Source organism: Pseudorasbora parva, chromosome 9 (genome assembly GCF_024679245.1).
Source record: "Pseudorasbora parva isolate DD20220531a chromosome 9, ASM2467924v1, whole genome shotgun sequence".
NCBI lineage: Eukaryota > Metazoa > Chordata > Actinopteri > Cypriniformes > Gobionidae > Pseudorasbora > Pseudorasbora parva.
Window position 1 is genome coordinate 44,420,224 of NC_090180.1, and position 15,717 is coordinate 44,435,940.

The following is a 15,717-nucleotide window of genomic DNA, read 5'->3' on the forward strand; positions in this document are numbered from 1 at the left end:
TTGACAATGGAAGGTGAGACGACTTACATGCTGAAAGTTGATAAGTTGATTTATCTGCATTTTAACGTAGAGATTTTTAGATGGATGCTGAGGTTTTTAGGGGGTAGAATCTGCAATCTCTGACCCAGTTTGTTTGCTGGTTTCCATGGCAGCAATACGCTGCATGTGTTTTCCGCCAACTGGCGACTCGGGGTGTCAAAATACGATTGGTTAAACTGGTAACCCGTGGTATTGCACAGTTTAAAACAGAAACAGACATTCCAACACGAAACACGTATATTTAAAGGTCCCGTTCTTCGCGATTCCATCTTTCAAACTTTAGTTAGTGTGAAATGTTGCTGTTAGAGCATAAATAATACCTGTAAGTTTTTATAAAGCTCAAAGTTCAATGCCAAGCGAGATATTTTATTTAACAGAAGTTCCCTTTCAAAGCCTACAGCGAACGGCCGGTTTGGACTACACCCCTGCACTTCCTGCTTTAATGACGTCACTAGAACCGTTTGTTGACGAACCCTCCGCCCACAAGTACACGCAAAATAGGGGGCGTGGTCTAGTGCTCTCCCACGGGGAGAAGAGCGCGCATTCAACGCGTGCATCTCCCCGTTATGGTAAGAGGCGGGACCTTTCCGGCCAAAGTGCGCTAAGCTGCTGTCCAATCACAACACGGGAAGCGCTGGCCCAATCAGAACTCGTTACGTGTTTCTGAAGGAGGGACTTCATAGAACAAGGAAATCATCAGGCCGTTTTTAGGACAGGGAAAACAGCGCTGTACAGATAAGTAAATTGTGTGAAAAATACTGTGTTTTTTACACGCAAAACATGAACTCATGTTATATTGCACACTGTAAACATAATCAAAGCTTTGAAAACACGCGAAGAACGGGACCTTTAAAGTAATAACTGTTTACAAAGTTAGAAAGCATTGTTTTTTGGTGAAACGAGTATGTGAACACAGCATGTTTCCTAAATATCTGCAAACATTAGTATAACTTTAGTATAGTCAAAAACTTACATATAGCACCTTTAAGTAAGAGTATGTATCGTAGGCCAATCTACACAGTAAATGAGGACTTTGCTGATCTAAGATGTACGTCATGTCTTTAAACAAGTTGCTAGGCTGTAATATTCATGATGTCATTTATGTTTATCCTGACGGAAAATATGGAAGGATTTGACCCTAGTGATTGGCAAGCCGCTGTTCCTTTACTCTGTTTTCTGTATTATGGATATGGGGTTTTAATAGAGCCTGAACATGGACACAGCGTGAGGATTTTCAGAGCTTGGGGCATTTGGGGATAAAACAGGATATTGCAGGCCCTATATGAGCTGCTTTAAAAAAACATCCAGTAAGAGTAGACGCTGTGTCACAACTCGTTTGACACAGAGTGTTTAAACTATATGTGGGTCATTCTACAAATGCTCTAAAGTCTTGCTAATATCTAGAATATTTAGGGCCAGATTTACTAAACAGGGCAAATTGTCCTGAGAGCGCAATTCCCAAAAATGGCGATGGGAGTGAAAAGATGCGCATGATCTACTGGTTTGTGCTAGACCAAAACAATCTACCAAGAGAAGCGCAAATTAGCGTCTGGTTTAAGACATGCTTTTTGGGGGTGGTAAATAATGGCGCACACACCAGGAAATTGATGAGCACAAACCTTACTAAATCAACTCATGTGATTCATTTAAATTCTCTCCTCACATCAATTTTGCGTCTGAAAGGGAAATTTCTATAAATGCAATAAGATCAGCCACAAAAATAACCCTGTCCTTTTTTAGCGCTAATTTGCTTTATAAAAGGCAACAACTGACATATTTGTATTACACTGAGCTCTGTTATCAGCCGCTAATGGAAAATGAAACCACATCTGTACCGGCTGGACTGGATCAGCACGGAATGGAGCGGTTAAGCAATGAGAAAAAAAAAAACTAATTTAACAAAAAAGTATAGCACAACTGATAATGTAAAAATGTTTATCTGACAATTCTGATTAAATATTTCTATGCATTAACATTACTATTTATATCAGTAATGTTAAGGAAAATTTATTATTTTATTATTTTATAAAAACAATTTGTCAATATAAACAGGTTAACTCAGACCAATTCAGATGAAATAAATATATTTTTTAAATAGTATTTTTAGTGTTGGTAACGTTACTGCAAAAAAATATTATTTTATAATTTTTTTTAATTATAGGTATTTTTTCAAGAGGTTTATTCAGATTATATTAAATAAAATTAAATTCAGATTAATTAAATATTTTCACAAAACAGTATTTAAGTGTCAGTAATGTTATGGCAAAAATCATGAATTTAATGTAGATTTTATTTTTTATTATAGATATTTTTATAGATATGTTTGCCAAAACAAACGATTTAATTCAGATCAATTAAATTCACATTCAGATTACAATTATTTTATTGTGGCCTTAACATGTCAATATATTAATTATTTAGTAAAGTATTCACATTTTTGGTACTAATATCATTATTATAATTTTTCAATAATTAGTGATGAATAATGAGTTCCAGGACAGTATAAATATAACTGGAGTTGAATGTAATATATGTGTATTCTGTTAAAGCATGATGACAGAAAGCGGGAGTGATGTTGTGTTATGGTCTGTATGTCCCTTTCTCTGTTTAATAGTAATGGTTTTAATTGTTCAACATATAAACCTGTGTGCATCCTGACCGCGGACACTCAAACATCTGTGCATGTAGCACGCAGCTGTCACATGACGCCAAATCACTGCGCTCTTATTTCATTTGGGGAATTAGAAGAGGAATATCAGCGGATTTGGTTGGCGATGCCAGGGAAGAACATTACAGAGCTGTTTCAGAAATGAGACCAAATCCAATAGAGCTCTGATGGTAAATATTTCAGATTCGCCTCACAGCGTGAGCAGCTGGATATCATTTTGCTGTTGGTCCAGGTTTTTTGCCTTTTGATGCCTTTTGATAATATCCTCATTAGTTTTAGAGGCCTTATGGGAAAAAAGCAAATCAATTTAAATTATGTTTCTATGTTTTTGATCATGTAAGTGGAGTTTGCCTGTGCAAAAACCACCAGCATGATATTTTGATGTTGTGGATGGTTTTCAATGCACTGCGAGGATTTGGGGACGTTTTCTAGATGGTTATTTGCTGGCCTAGTTCAAAATAGCCTTCCTCCCAACTCAACTATTTCATCATGAATCCCTTTAGGAAAAGCAGATTTATATGGTTATAAAATGCCTTACAAATGAAAAAAGAAATCAGCTGTGTTTCTAGAGAAGCTTGTGGTCTTAAGGTCTGATAGCTGCGCAAGTTATTAAACACAAATCAGATGCACGGCTGTAAACTGAACAAATCTCTGTGTAATTCTCCAAGCAAATAAACATGCACACATATAGAAACGTTTTTCTAAGAGGCTGTAGAAGGATATGAATGGACTAGAATCCGTATGGAGATTCTTCTAATGCAGTGAAACGGACTGAATATGTAGAGAGCAGATGTGGCACTGAAGCGGAAGATGGCTTTTCCCTTGTTTAGTACTATAAAAGTCTGTAAAAGAGAAAAAAAGAAGAGAAGCAGTCAGTCTGAACACATGAAACGTCACTATTCTACTGCTAAAGATGAATATAATGTTCAAAAGTTTGGTGTCCGCATTAATGTTACTTTTATTCAGCAAGAAAACATTAAATCGATCAAAAGTTTTAAGACATGCTCAAAATTTTATAAATGGATCATAACTGGCTAAATATAATTCACTACCATAAATTCCACTAAAAATACAAATATTAAAATAAAAAATGATCAAACAAAAATATAGTACATGGATTTCATTGAAATAATATTTTTTAACTACCACACAAGGAGCAGTAACACTTAAGTTATAAAGAAAAAAAGGAAACTGAAAAAAAAATGGTTATAGCTCTTACCTTAAGCCTAGTAATATATGTTTGGTATGACTTTAGTTTGGGTCCAATTCTCACTACAGTTTCTCACTATTAACTGATGCTTATTATCATGCATATTACTAGGATATTAGCTGTTTATTCATATTTATTAAGCACATATTAATGACTTATTCTGCATGACCATATTGTACATCCCTTAAGCCAACCCAATACCTAAATTGAACAACCGTATTAACTATTAATAAGCAGTTATTGGGAGTTTATTGAGGCAAAAGTCTTAGTAAATAGGAAGTTAATAGTGAGTATTAGATCCTAAACTAAAGTGTGACCGAAAAGACAATTGATAAAATAAATGAAATGTTCAGTTAGGTATAATATTTCATCAGTCATACAGATGTATCACAATATATCAGTGACTAAATTGACCAATAATAGGATTTTAACTGCAATATCAGAAGTAGATAATCACATGCTTCTCTGTATTATTTGATTCTAATTGGTCAGTTAGACGGTCTTCTGCTGTTATAATAACTGTATAATGGATTGTTAGTGAAAACCATTGAATGAACATATACAGTGGGTACAGAAAGTATTCAGCCCCCTTATTTTTTTTCTCTCTCTTGGATATATTGCAGCCATTTGCTAAAATCATTTAAGTTCTTTTTTTTCCTCATTAATGTACACACAGCACCCCACATTGACAAAAAAACACAGAATTGTTGACATTTTTGCAGATTTATAAAAAAGAAAAGGTGAAATATCACATGGTCCTAAGTATTCAGCCCCTTTGCAAAGTATTTAGTTGAAGCACCCTTTTGATCTAATACAGACATGAGTCTTTTCAAGTTTTTCACACTGGATTTGGGGATCCTCTGCCATTCCTCCTTACAGATCCTCTCCAGTTCTGTCAGGATAGATGGTAAACACTCGTGGACAGCCATTTTCAGGTCTCTCCAGAGATGCTCAATTGGGTTTAAGTCAGGGCTCTGGCTGGGCCATTCAAGAACAGTCACAGAGTTGTTGTGAAGCCACTCTTTCGTTATTTTAGCTCTGTGCTTAGGGTCATTGTCTTGTTGGAAGGTGAACCTTCGGCCCAGTCTGAGGTCTTGAGCACTCTGGAGAAGGTTTTTGTCCAGGGTATTCTTGTACTTGGCCGCATTCATCTTTCCCTTGATGAGCAACCAGTCGTCCTGTCCCTGCAGCTGAAAAACACCCCCACAGCATGATGCTGCCACCACCATGCTTCACTGTTGGGACTGTAATTGACAAGTGATGAGCAGTGCCTGGTTTAGAATAAAGGCCAAAAAGTTATATATTGGTCTCATGAGACCAGAGAATCTTATTTCTCACCATCTTTGAGTTCTTTGGGTGTTTTTTTTTTAGCAAACTCCATGCAGGCTTTCATGTGCCTTGCACTGAGGAGAGGCTTCTGTCATGCCACTCTGCCATAAAGCCCCGACTGGTGGACGGCTGCAGTGATGGTTGACTTTATACAACTTTCTCGCATCTCCTGACTGCATCTCTGGAGCTCAGCCACAGTGATCTTTGGGTTCTTCTTTATCTTTCTCACCAAGGCTCTTCTCCCCCAATAGCTTAGTTTGCCCGGATGCCCAGCTCTAGGAAGGGTTCTGGTCATCCCAAACATCTTCCATTTAAGGATTATGGAGGCCACTGTGCTCTTAGAAACCTTAAGTGCAGCAGAATATTTTTATTTGTAGTCTTGGCCAGATCTGTGCCTTGCCACAATCTGTCTCTGAGTTCTTCAGGCAGTTTCTTTGACCTCATGATTCTCATTTGCTCTGACATGCACTATAAGGTCTTATATAGACAGACAGATGTGTGGCTTTCCTAATCAAGTCCAATCAGTATAATCAAACACAGCTGGACTCAAATGAAGGTGTAGAACCATCTCACGGATGAGCAGAAGAAATGGACAGCACCTGAGTTAAATATATGAGTGTCACAGCAGAGGGTCTGAATACTTAGGACCATGTGATATTTCCGTATATAATTGGGTTATTTTAACCCAGCGATTGGGTTGTTTTAATCCTGCGGTTGGGTTAAATATTTGCTTAAGACAACCCAATTGCTGGGTTAAAACAACCCAACTGCTGGGTTTGTCCATATTTGACCCAACATTGGGTTTGTTTTTTACTCAGAATTTTTTAGAGTGTAGCAAGATATTGCGCTATTCCTGGTTGTGGAAGAACACAGTCGCTGCATAAGCTTCCTTCGGATCCTAATATTAGGAATGAGGGGTTGAACTTTATTTTTAATGAAGTTCCAGCTCACATGGGGAAGACATGTTCACTTCAGTTCACTGCGGAATCATTTATAAACAAATCTCCAGTCGATGTTGGATTTGAACCCGACAGGAATGGTGCAACACACTTATGTGAGTAAAACGGGGTTTTATATGTAATAGTATTGCATTGTTATAGATCGTTTTGGTTATGTGTATGTGTCTAACAGAACATACCTTTCGCACGCTGGACTCAGACACGTATGGGCCAGCGCTAGCAAAAGCCCGGCAGCAGGCCGATGAATCTCATAATATTCCGTTCTTGATCTGTGCTGGTGTCTCTCTCGACTTGACATTTGAAGGGCTGTGTGTGTGTGTGTGTGTGTGTGTGTGTGTGTGTGTGTGTGTGTGTGTGTGTGTGTGTGTGTGTGTGTGTGTGTGTGTGTGTGTGTGTGTGTGTGTGTGTGTGTGTGTGTGTGTGTGTGCGTGTGTGTGCGTGTGTGTGTGTGTGTGTATGTGTGTGAGCCTGTTTATGTGGTTTATGAGGACACAAATTTGTATAACTACATGGGTATTACACTGGTATTACACTATAAATGTGGTTTATGAGGACATATCAAATGTCCTCATAATTCAAACGGCCTTAAAAACATACTAAATGATGTTTTTTTGAGAAAGTAAAAATGCAGAATGTTTCCTGTGATGGGTAGGTTTAGGGGCAGGGGCAGTGTAAGGGGATAGAAAATACGGTTTGTACAGTATAAAAACCATTACGCCTATGGAGAGTCCCTGTAAACCACATAGACCAACATGTGTGTGTGTGTGTGTGTGTGTGTGTGTGTGTGCGCGGTTCGCGCATATAACAACCAATCGAGTGGGCTATGTGTAATATAAAAATTATAGTCCAATCAGTCGCGGGTGGATGAGAAATAAATCCTTGTGTTTGTTTGATAAAGATATTGACGAGCCCTGTGGTCGAGAAAATCATTCTGGTTGCCGCTTTCACAACAATCTCTCCTCTCCCTCATGTGAACCGACAGCGGAGCTGAAGGTCATTAAATATGCAAATCTTATCCAATCCGAGCTGTGGGCGTTTACTTCCAAGTCTCCAGTGGTTCACGCCCATCAAAACCCAGTTAAGGAGACAGCCTCAAACCAGTGTAGAAAATAGCCTATTACTTATTAGTTATGATTTGTTTGAATGTAAAAACCACACAAACATCATTAGTTGACCTCAGACAACAGGTTAAAAAAGGAAAAAAGCCAGTTCCTGACACCTTTAATAAATGTGCAAAAATGTCAACAATTCTGTGTTTTTCTGTCAATGTGGGGTGCTGTTTGTACATTAATGAGAAAAACAAATGAACTTGAATGATTTTAGCAAATGGCTGCAATATAACAAAGAGTGAAAAAATGTAAGGGTGTCTGAATACTTTCCGTACCCACCGTACAATTAAAATGAGCCACTGAATCAAATCAACTAGGCTGTTTTGAGAATGGAAATGTCAGAAGGGCTTTTCAGAGGTTGCTTAATCATATATGCGGAATTGATGGAGTTCTCAGTTATGTGTCAGATGTTTCCAGGGCTTGACATTAAAGGGTTAGTTCACCCAAAAATGAAAATGTGATGTTTATGCTTACCCCCAGTGCATCCAACATGTCGGTGTGTTTGTTTCTTCAGTAGAACACAAATGAAGATGTTTAACTGACAACACATTGATGTCTTAAGACACGAACCGATCGGTTTCTGTGAGAAACCCAACAGTAATTATGTTTTTTTTTTTGTATCACATCCCAACGAGTCTCATCTAGTGTTCGCATCTGCTATTACTTCCATCCGATAAGGTCAAAATGCCGCGATCATAAATTTATATATAGATATTAGTGCCTGCGCGGATTGGTTGAATGAGTTATCTACACAGGGCCGGCTCTAGCTCTTTGGTTGCCCTAGGCGAGATGGAGTGCCCCCCCCCCCCCCCACACACACACACACACACTCACTTTTTTCGTCTCTAATTCACTCATTATTCACTCATTATTAAACACGTTAGATGCTTTATTTCCACTTTTCTAATATTTTCTCACTTTTTATTGAAAATAAATGCCTTTCCGATCTTATATGTGATGGGAAAAGGGAATAGAGTGAGTGTGGCAAAAGGCGGATTCGAACCTCTGATCGATTTGGGTCAAAACTTGATAACATGCATCTTACCCCTACACTACAGTCACTGGAGAAATTTTGGTGATTTCCGTAATTTTGTCTGGCCCAATCAATCTTTAAGTAGCCTAAAACAGTATATTTGTGTTTAATGTAAATAATATGGCATCTATCGTTATTCAGGTTTAGACCGGTTTAGACGCCTCATTTTTGATGAACGTGCAAGATGAGCACTTGCCTGACCTAACACCTGAACCAATAATCAATAATCACCTTCAATTCAATCTAATAATCAGGTTGATTAGTAATTAAACGCGTGGCTGAGGGGGCGCCCTATGATGATCATGTTTAATGAACATTAGGTTGTATTTTGCTTGTTCTGATTCTATGCTTAATGGGAAGTAATGGGCGGCACTAGAGCGCGCTCGCGCCCCTAACACAATTGTCGCCCTAGGCAACCGCCTAGCTCGCCTATAGCAAACGCCGGCCCTGAATCTACATGATATATATCTATGATTGCCCCAGTTTGACCTTACCAGACGGAAGTAATGCCGGATAGCAATACTAGATGAGACTCGTTGAGATAAAAATAACATAAATACTGTTGGGTTTCTCACAGAAACGAATCGGTTCGTGTCTTAAGACATCAATGTGTCGTCAGGAGCAGCAGGGTTTTTGTGCATGTTGTCTAAGCATGTTTTTTTGTTTGTTTGTTTTGCTCTCATAGAGTTGTTACCCTATTCACACCATTATATGACTGACACACCAATGGTTAGAGTTAAAAATCTTCATTTGTGTTCTACTGAAGAAACAAACACACATACATGTTGGATGCACTGGGGGTAAGCATAAACATCACATTTTCATTTTTGGGTGAACTAACTCTTTAACACCTGCCAACCTGCCAAATGTGTGTGTATTGCAGCAGTGGCGTGTATTGCAGCAGTGGCGTGTAATGCATTCACTCCTACTATCCACTTTGGCAGGTTGAATTATATACATCTTTCAGTTGTAGTCTTTTCAAAAAGGCATCTGAAATAATAAACTAAGTATGAAGTGTTGCAATGAAGTGTTGTCAAAAATAGAAATATTTTGATACATATCAATACTGAAACCTGACACTGATTAGATAAACTATACCAACTGTGCTTTCTCTCTCTCTCATCTCTCTTACGCAAAACTCAAAACCTGCCTTCCCTTGCTACTTCATTTCACTTGCTCTGGATGAATATTATTGATGTTACAGGGCTTGAATTTCGGTGTGTGGAGTTATGTGTATTGTACAAAATTTTACTAATTCCCGCAGATTTTGTGCTCACACCCAAAGTGCGCTAACATAAAGCCATCGTGAGTTCATTTTTGCTGCCTTATTGCTCTTAAATAATCAAATCCACACAAAACAATGTCAAAATGCCCGTCTTGGCAAGTATTCACGTAAACACGTTCAGTTCTATTTTAAGCAGTTGTAAACAGTTGAGAAAGAAAACACGTGTGTAATGGATCAATGCGTCAGGTCTTAAAGTGACAGCAGCTTAATAAACCTGATGCCAAATTATGAGATAATATAAATATCTATATGATGGTTCCAAAATTGTGGCCAGTAAAAATGCTGAGTGACTTATAACTTTGGGAAACCACTAGCCACAGTGGCTGGTGAGCAAAAAAGTAAATGTCAAGCCCTGGATTTTTCTCCTAATATTCCTTAGAAAAAAATAATAGTTATTAGTTATTAATAATAGTTACATATATAGTAATAGTAGAGCACTATAAATAAATGTGGACAGTAGCTTGATCATTTGATTACAGACTTTATCTTGGCAAATCTGAGCACAGTTGTCTCTCCTGAAAGGCCCTGTTTACACCTGGTATTAAGATGCGTTTTGGTCAATCGGATCACAATCAGATGCTAGATACAGGTGTAAAACATTTTTAGCTTGTTCGCTTTCGACCACTTCCAGAGGACGTCGAAAACACATTGTGTTCAAACAGCCACAAAAGACCATCTATATTCTTCGCCTACTGGCCTAACATTAAACATTATGGGAATCCAGACGTGATTTAAACTTTGTCGACTGGACACCCAAGTTTGGTTTGAAGAAAAACGTACCAAACGTACAAAATGTTCTCTCTCCATCCCCGATATCTAACACACTCACAGCATGCGGCGTGATCTTGTGGCTGTCAGAGCAGAAACGAAAGATGATGCTTTCTGTATGTTTTTCCATCATCTCTGGTCATGTTCATATGTACATTATGTGAGCTTATTTCATTCATTAGATTGAAACATCTGAAAAAGTCCATTCATTTATGGCACAGACCCTCCTCTCAAAGAAATCAGGAGAGAAGTGTTTGAAAGCTCTCTCAGCGTCTTCTGATATGATCGACCAGTACTCATCTTGATATCAGATGTAAACGGGACCAAAGAGACAAGTTAGATTTCTCGGTTCTGTTTTTCAGGAGATGTGGAAATATCTCCATTTGCCCTCCAGTTAATCTCGTTGCTCTCCAGGAGAAACCCGAGCAGAACCACAAGGGTGATTTCAAGGTAGATGATTCAGAAAAACAGAAAATGTACATCCCTTGTTGCTATGCAAGACAAAATCATTACATGCACTTATATAAATACATCTGTTTATTAATGGACTGTGGCACTTTTCAACTAAAAACACCAACTTCACATCCATTAGGCCTCATTTACGGCACTTAGTCTTTTGTTAGATGCACTAATACATCTGAAGGCCACTTGTAACCTCAGACTGACTCACCCTCTGATTTCTGAAGTAGAAAGGGTCGATGTCCTCCAGCGGGACTCCGACCAGTCCTGAGGGGATGTCACCAAAGATACGAGGCAGCCCCTTCCCGGCCTCCAGGTCAACGCGGGGTTTGGGCTCCTCCGTGAACCCAGGATCCGCCTTGTAATCCTTGGTGTTCTTCGTCCGCTCTTCGCTGATCCTCTGCTCGATGGCCGCCAGAGACTCTCGAGTGTACGGTCGCAAGCCATCAGGACCCGCTGGTAAGAGCATGGTCGCCATCTTTTCATCCTGATCGTCCTGTACTAGAAGTTACTCAAAGCTAGATGGAGTCGGCCATGAGACAAAGAGAAATATAGTTAGAAAGTAACTCTGAAGCTATTAAAAAGCTTGTTGTTTTGACATCTACAGCACAATGACTGTGGGTTAAGTCCCTCTGGAGTCGCCTGCAGTACTCTAGGGCATGATGGTGATCCCTCAGTGACTCTCAAGCTTAAGGGATGTACTATAGGGATCAGACCTGGAACATCTACATTCCCAGTTCATACGCTCCAAATAAGGGTGCCATAGAAAGACCATTTTAGATTCCCTAAAGAACCTTTCAGTGAACAAATCTTAAAAGAAACGTTTTTTTCTTAGTGTGAAGAGCATTTTAATAATCAAAAGAACCCTTTTCCGCTGTGAAGAACCTTTTGTGGAATGGATGTTAAAGGTTCTTCATGGAACCATGCATGCCAATAAGGAGCCTTTATTTTTAAGAGTGTAGCGTTAACCTCCAGACTATCGAACCACCAGACTAACGCTACAGAGTACAGAGCCCTATGGAAGCGTTTTTTCTGCTACTGAATACAAAATAAAAAAGGTAATTGTGACTTTTTATCTCACGATTCTGACTTTATTTAAAGGGGTGGTTGATGTCCCCTTTTTACAAGATGTAAAAAGTCTCTGATGTCCCCCAAGTGTGTATGTGGAGTTTAACTCAGTTTTAACCCCACAGATCATATTTATAGCATCTTAAAATTTTCACTTTTTGAGAGTGAGCAAAAACGTTCCATTTGTGTGTCCCTTTAAATGCAAATGAGCTGCTGCTCACAGGGCGGAGCTTCAAGAACTCCAGTTAGCAGCTCTGATAACCTCACGCAGACAGGCAATGTTCAGCCTTTTGTGTTCAAATCGGAGTTGGACAAAGATGGAGAGACTCAAGAAGAAGTGACAACATAGAATAGGACAGGATGTTTCTGAATGGTTAGTTGATGAATTTATAGCTGATGTGAAGTTATCTTCAAGTCATTGATAAGCATATTCTGTTATGATAATCTCACCCCATTTGTTGCATGTTATCGGGGATGGGTTATGTAAATTTCAGGGTTAGTGATGTCACTAACCCAGGGGGAAGCTTGTGTAGTCCCTTCCAGTCATTTGTTGAAGTCCTTAACAAGCAATTTATTTAAAAGAAATATCTCCCTTTGCTTTGAACTTTGAGCGTTGTAACTGAAATCATTATCAACCACCCCTTTAAAGTGTAGGAAATTGGGCAAAATCCATGGAGTAATTGAAAAAAATATCTTGTTTTACCTTTGGATGACAGACACAGAATGCAAAAAGATGGTCTTTATATTTTTTTTGAATGCCGTAACTCTGTGAAGCTAAACGCAGACATTTAAGGTTGCAAGCCACAGACTGTGAGTCTCTGAGAAAATGAGTCTGATGTCCCCAGAGTGTGTATGTGAAGTTTACCGATGTTCACCGATGAAATTGGTGATGATCAGTCTACTATTAAAGCATGGATTTGATGTAAACAATTGATCTACATAATATTTACATATGCATTTCATAGGGGCATAATAGATATCACTTCCATCTAGTGATTACATAACATTTAGAAATTCGTGACTGAACCAGGGGATTCATTCAGTACAGTTATACTGTATGTTGTATAAGGAATCATCCACTAAGTCCAGCCAGTGTGAAGAAAAGCTTATCCAGCCTTGACCTTCTCAACTTCCTGCTTCATCTCTCATCCTGAATGGAACATAATATACAGGCAGGGCCCTGTATATTAAAACCGACGGCTAACAGGACTAACCCGCTCTCATTTATAGCCTGTGCTTTTATCGCAGTTTAACTCAGCAGCTGGAGTGACGTGTTTCTGAAGATTAGCACGTAGAGAAGGAAGTTCCTGTTCCTCTACTGGCAGACATGTTTTCAATTCTTCGCCGCCAACCAGAGCCAGAAAGCGTTATCTAACCCATAGCCTCAAAGTGGCTTACGCCGGCTTGATCTGACCCACAGTTCTCAGCTGTAGCAAATAGCCCACTGTCAGTTTAGATGCACATTAATGTGGGACTACTGTAAGAAAACAAGCAAAAACACACACCAACACAAGTCTCCAAGCAGGTCAGGTGCTGCTAGCAAAACTAGCTGGTTAAGAAGCCTGTTAAGGGCACCAACATATAAGTTTTACTGTTTTTTTAGGGCTTCAAGCATGATACCCTATTGCAGGGTTTTTTCAAACTGGGGTCCTCCAGATGTTTCTATGGGGTCGTATGCATACTTTCCACTTTTCTACAATTATATATGTTTTCTTTTTATCTTTCTAGTGAGTTTTTCTCACTACAGTCCCCTTTTTCTTGCTCACTGGGGTTGTAAAGCAGTATTTTTGATGCAGTACGTCTGCTACATACATACATTTATTGTGAAAGTTGCTTATACAAAAAAAAATTTTAATAAAAAATCGGAAACAGTGTTCTGTATTTATTATGTCACACTTACTATTTATCTAACGGTTTAAATGTTTAAACCCTAATGCCCAAAATAATGAATTGGTTTGAGTAGAGTAAACTTTAATTAAACAGATTAATTCAAGCAACTTAAGTTTGGAGTATATAGAACTTTCTTTTTCTTTTGAGTTCACAAAACTGACACATTATAAGTATTCTGAATTGATTCTTTGTTTTGAGTTTTATGCACTTATTTCTTTTAATTTAGACAAAATTTGACTGAACCTGTGCTGGGATTTTTTATTTTCCAGCATGCTTTGCCATGGCACTCAAAAGGGAGAGTAAATGCTAAAGTGTACATTATATTAAAAAAATTATTTTAATTTAAGATTAATGAATTACGTTTTTAGATTTAGTGTGTAATGTTAAGCTATACTTATTTAGAAGAGTTTCTGGAATGCTGGGGTTTCGGGGGGTAACCATCATTGAGAAAAGTGGAGCATGAGCTTAATTTGACTACAGGTCAGTCAAATGTTCTGCAGTACAATGAACCCAGTACTCATTTAACAGTTGCTATACTCTGCTAATGCTATCAAAGCATTGTTACTTATTAGTAAGTTTAATATATATCGAATTAGCTATAGTCAACGCTAGCTAAGTTTCCACTACAAAAAATATTTACGTTCATGATCATTTTAAGTTAAATGTCTGAGTTTTGAGTTTGCTTAGTTAAATATTTCAATTTAAATGCATACAAGTACAAAATAAAAAGTAAACAATAAAAAAGTTTAGTAAATGTATTCAGGTATACAGTCCCTGACAAAAGTCTTGTCGCTTATCTATTTTCTAGAAATACCTGATATTAACCTGACTTTTAATTAATTAATTGGTGTTAGAAATAGCTCATATGAAAAGCTAAAACCCTCCCAAATGATGTTTAATGCACTGAAATAAATAATGTTCACAGAAAAAATATTTATCATTTAATCAAGACGGAAAGGTCAAATTTTGGCAAGACAAACGTTTTGTCGCCTATACAGAAATTGAAAAAATTTACAGCAAATACAAAAATATTTCAGCAAATTAAGTTGTGGTGCTGTGAGATCCAAATTTAATATTTTGTATGACTTCCATGAGCTTGAAGGACTACATCCATGCGGTTTGGCAAGGATTCATACAATTTATTGATGAAGTCATCAGGAATAGCTAAGAAAGCAGTCTTGCATGCCTCCCAGAGTTCATCAATATTCTTTGGTTTCGTCTTCCATGCGTCCTCTTTCATCCTACCCCACATATGCTCAATGATGTTCATGTCTGGTGACTGGGCTGGCCGATCCTGGAGCATCTTGATCTTCTTCGCCTTGAGGAACTTTGATGTGGAGATGGAAGTATGCGATGGAGCACCGTCCTGCTGCAGAATTTGGCCTGTTTTATGGTTGGGAATAAGAGGTAGCTAAGATTTCTTGGTATTTTAGACTATTGATGTTGCCTCCCACCCTGCAGATCTCTCGCACACCCCCATACTGGATGTAACCCCAGACCATGATTTTTCTGCCACCAAACTTCACTGTTTTCTGGGTGAATCTCGGATCCATTCTGGCTCCAGTAGGTCTCCTGCAATATTTGCAGCGACTGTGGTGTAATTCAACAGAAGATTCATCTGAAAAATCCACCTTCTGCCACTTTTCCTGCGTCCATCCTTTTAGCAGGCTGTGGGCCTTGGCAAATGCCACACGGTTTTTCAATTGTCTTTTGTTTAGTGCTGGCTTCTGGGCACTGATTCGACCATGGAAGCCATTTCGAGACAGAATCCGACAAACTGTTCTGGTTGACACAGGGATTTCAGGTGACCAGGTCTGGTGGAGCTCTGCTGCAGTGGAAAATTGGCTGGCCTTGGATTTTCGAACCAACAAACGGTCCTCTCGAGCAGTTGTCTTGCGGG

At 38.6% G+C, this 15,717-nt stretch overlaps 1 protein-coding gene across 1 annotated transcript in view; it reads right to left on the bottom strand.

Moving 5' to 3' along the window:
• The window catches only part of scn12aa (sodium channel, voltage gated, type XII, alpha a), a 76,659-nt gene that overhangs the window by 53,110 nt on the left and 7,832 nt on the right, over nucleotides 1-15,717 (bottom strand). Inside the window, exons 2-3 of the mRNA XM_067452782.1 lie at nucleotides 11,071-11,377; nucleotides 3,431-3,549 (exon numbers count right to left, since the gene is read on the bottom strand). Of these exons, the coding sequence (XP_067308883.1) occupies nucleotides 3,431-3,549; nucleotides 11,071-11,337 (386 nt within the window). The 5' untranslated portion in view covers nucleotides 11,338-11,377. The remainder of the gene's footprint in view (nucleotides 1-3,430; nucleotides 3,550-11,070; nucleotides 11,378-15,717) is intronic.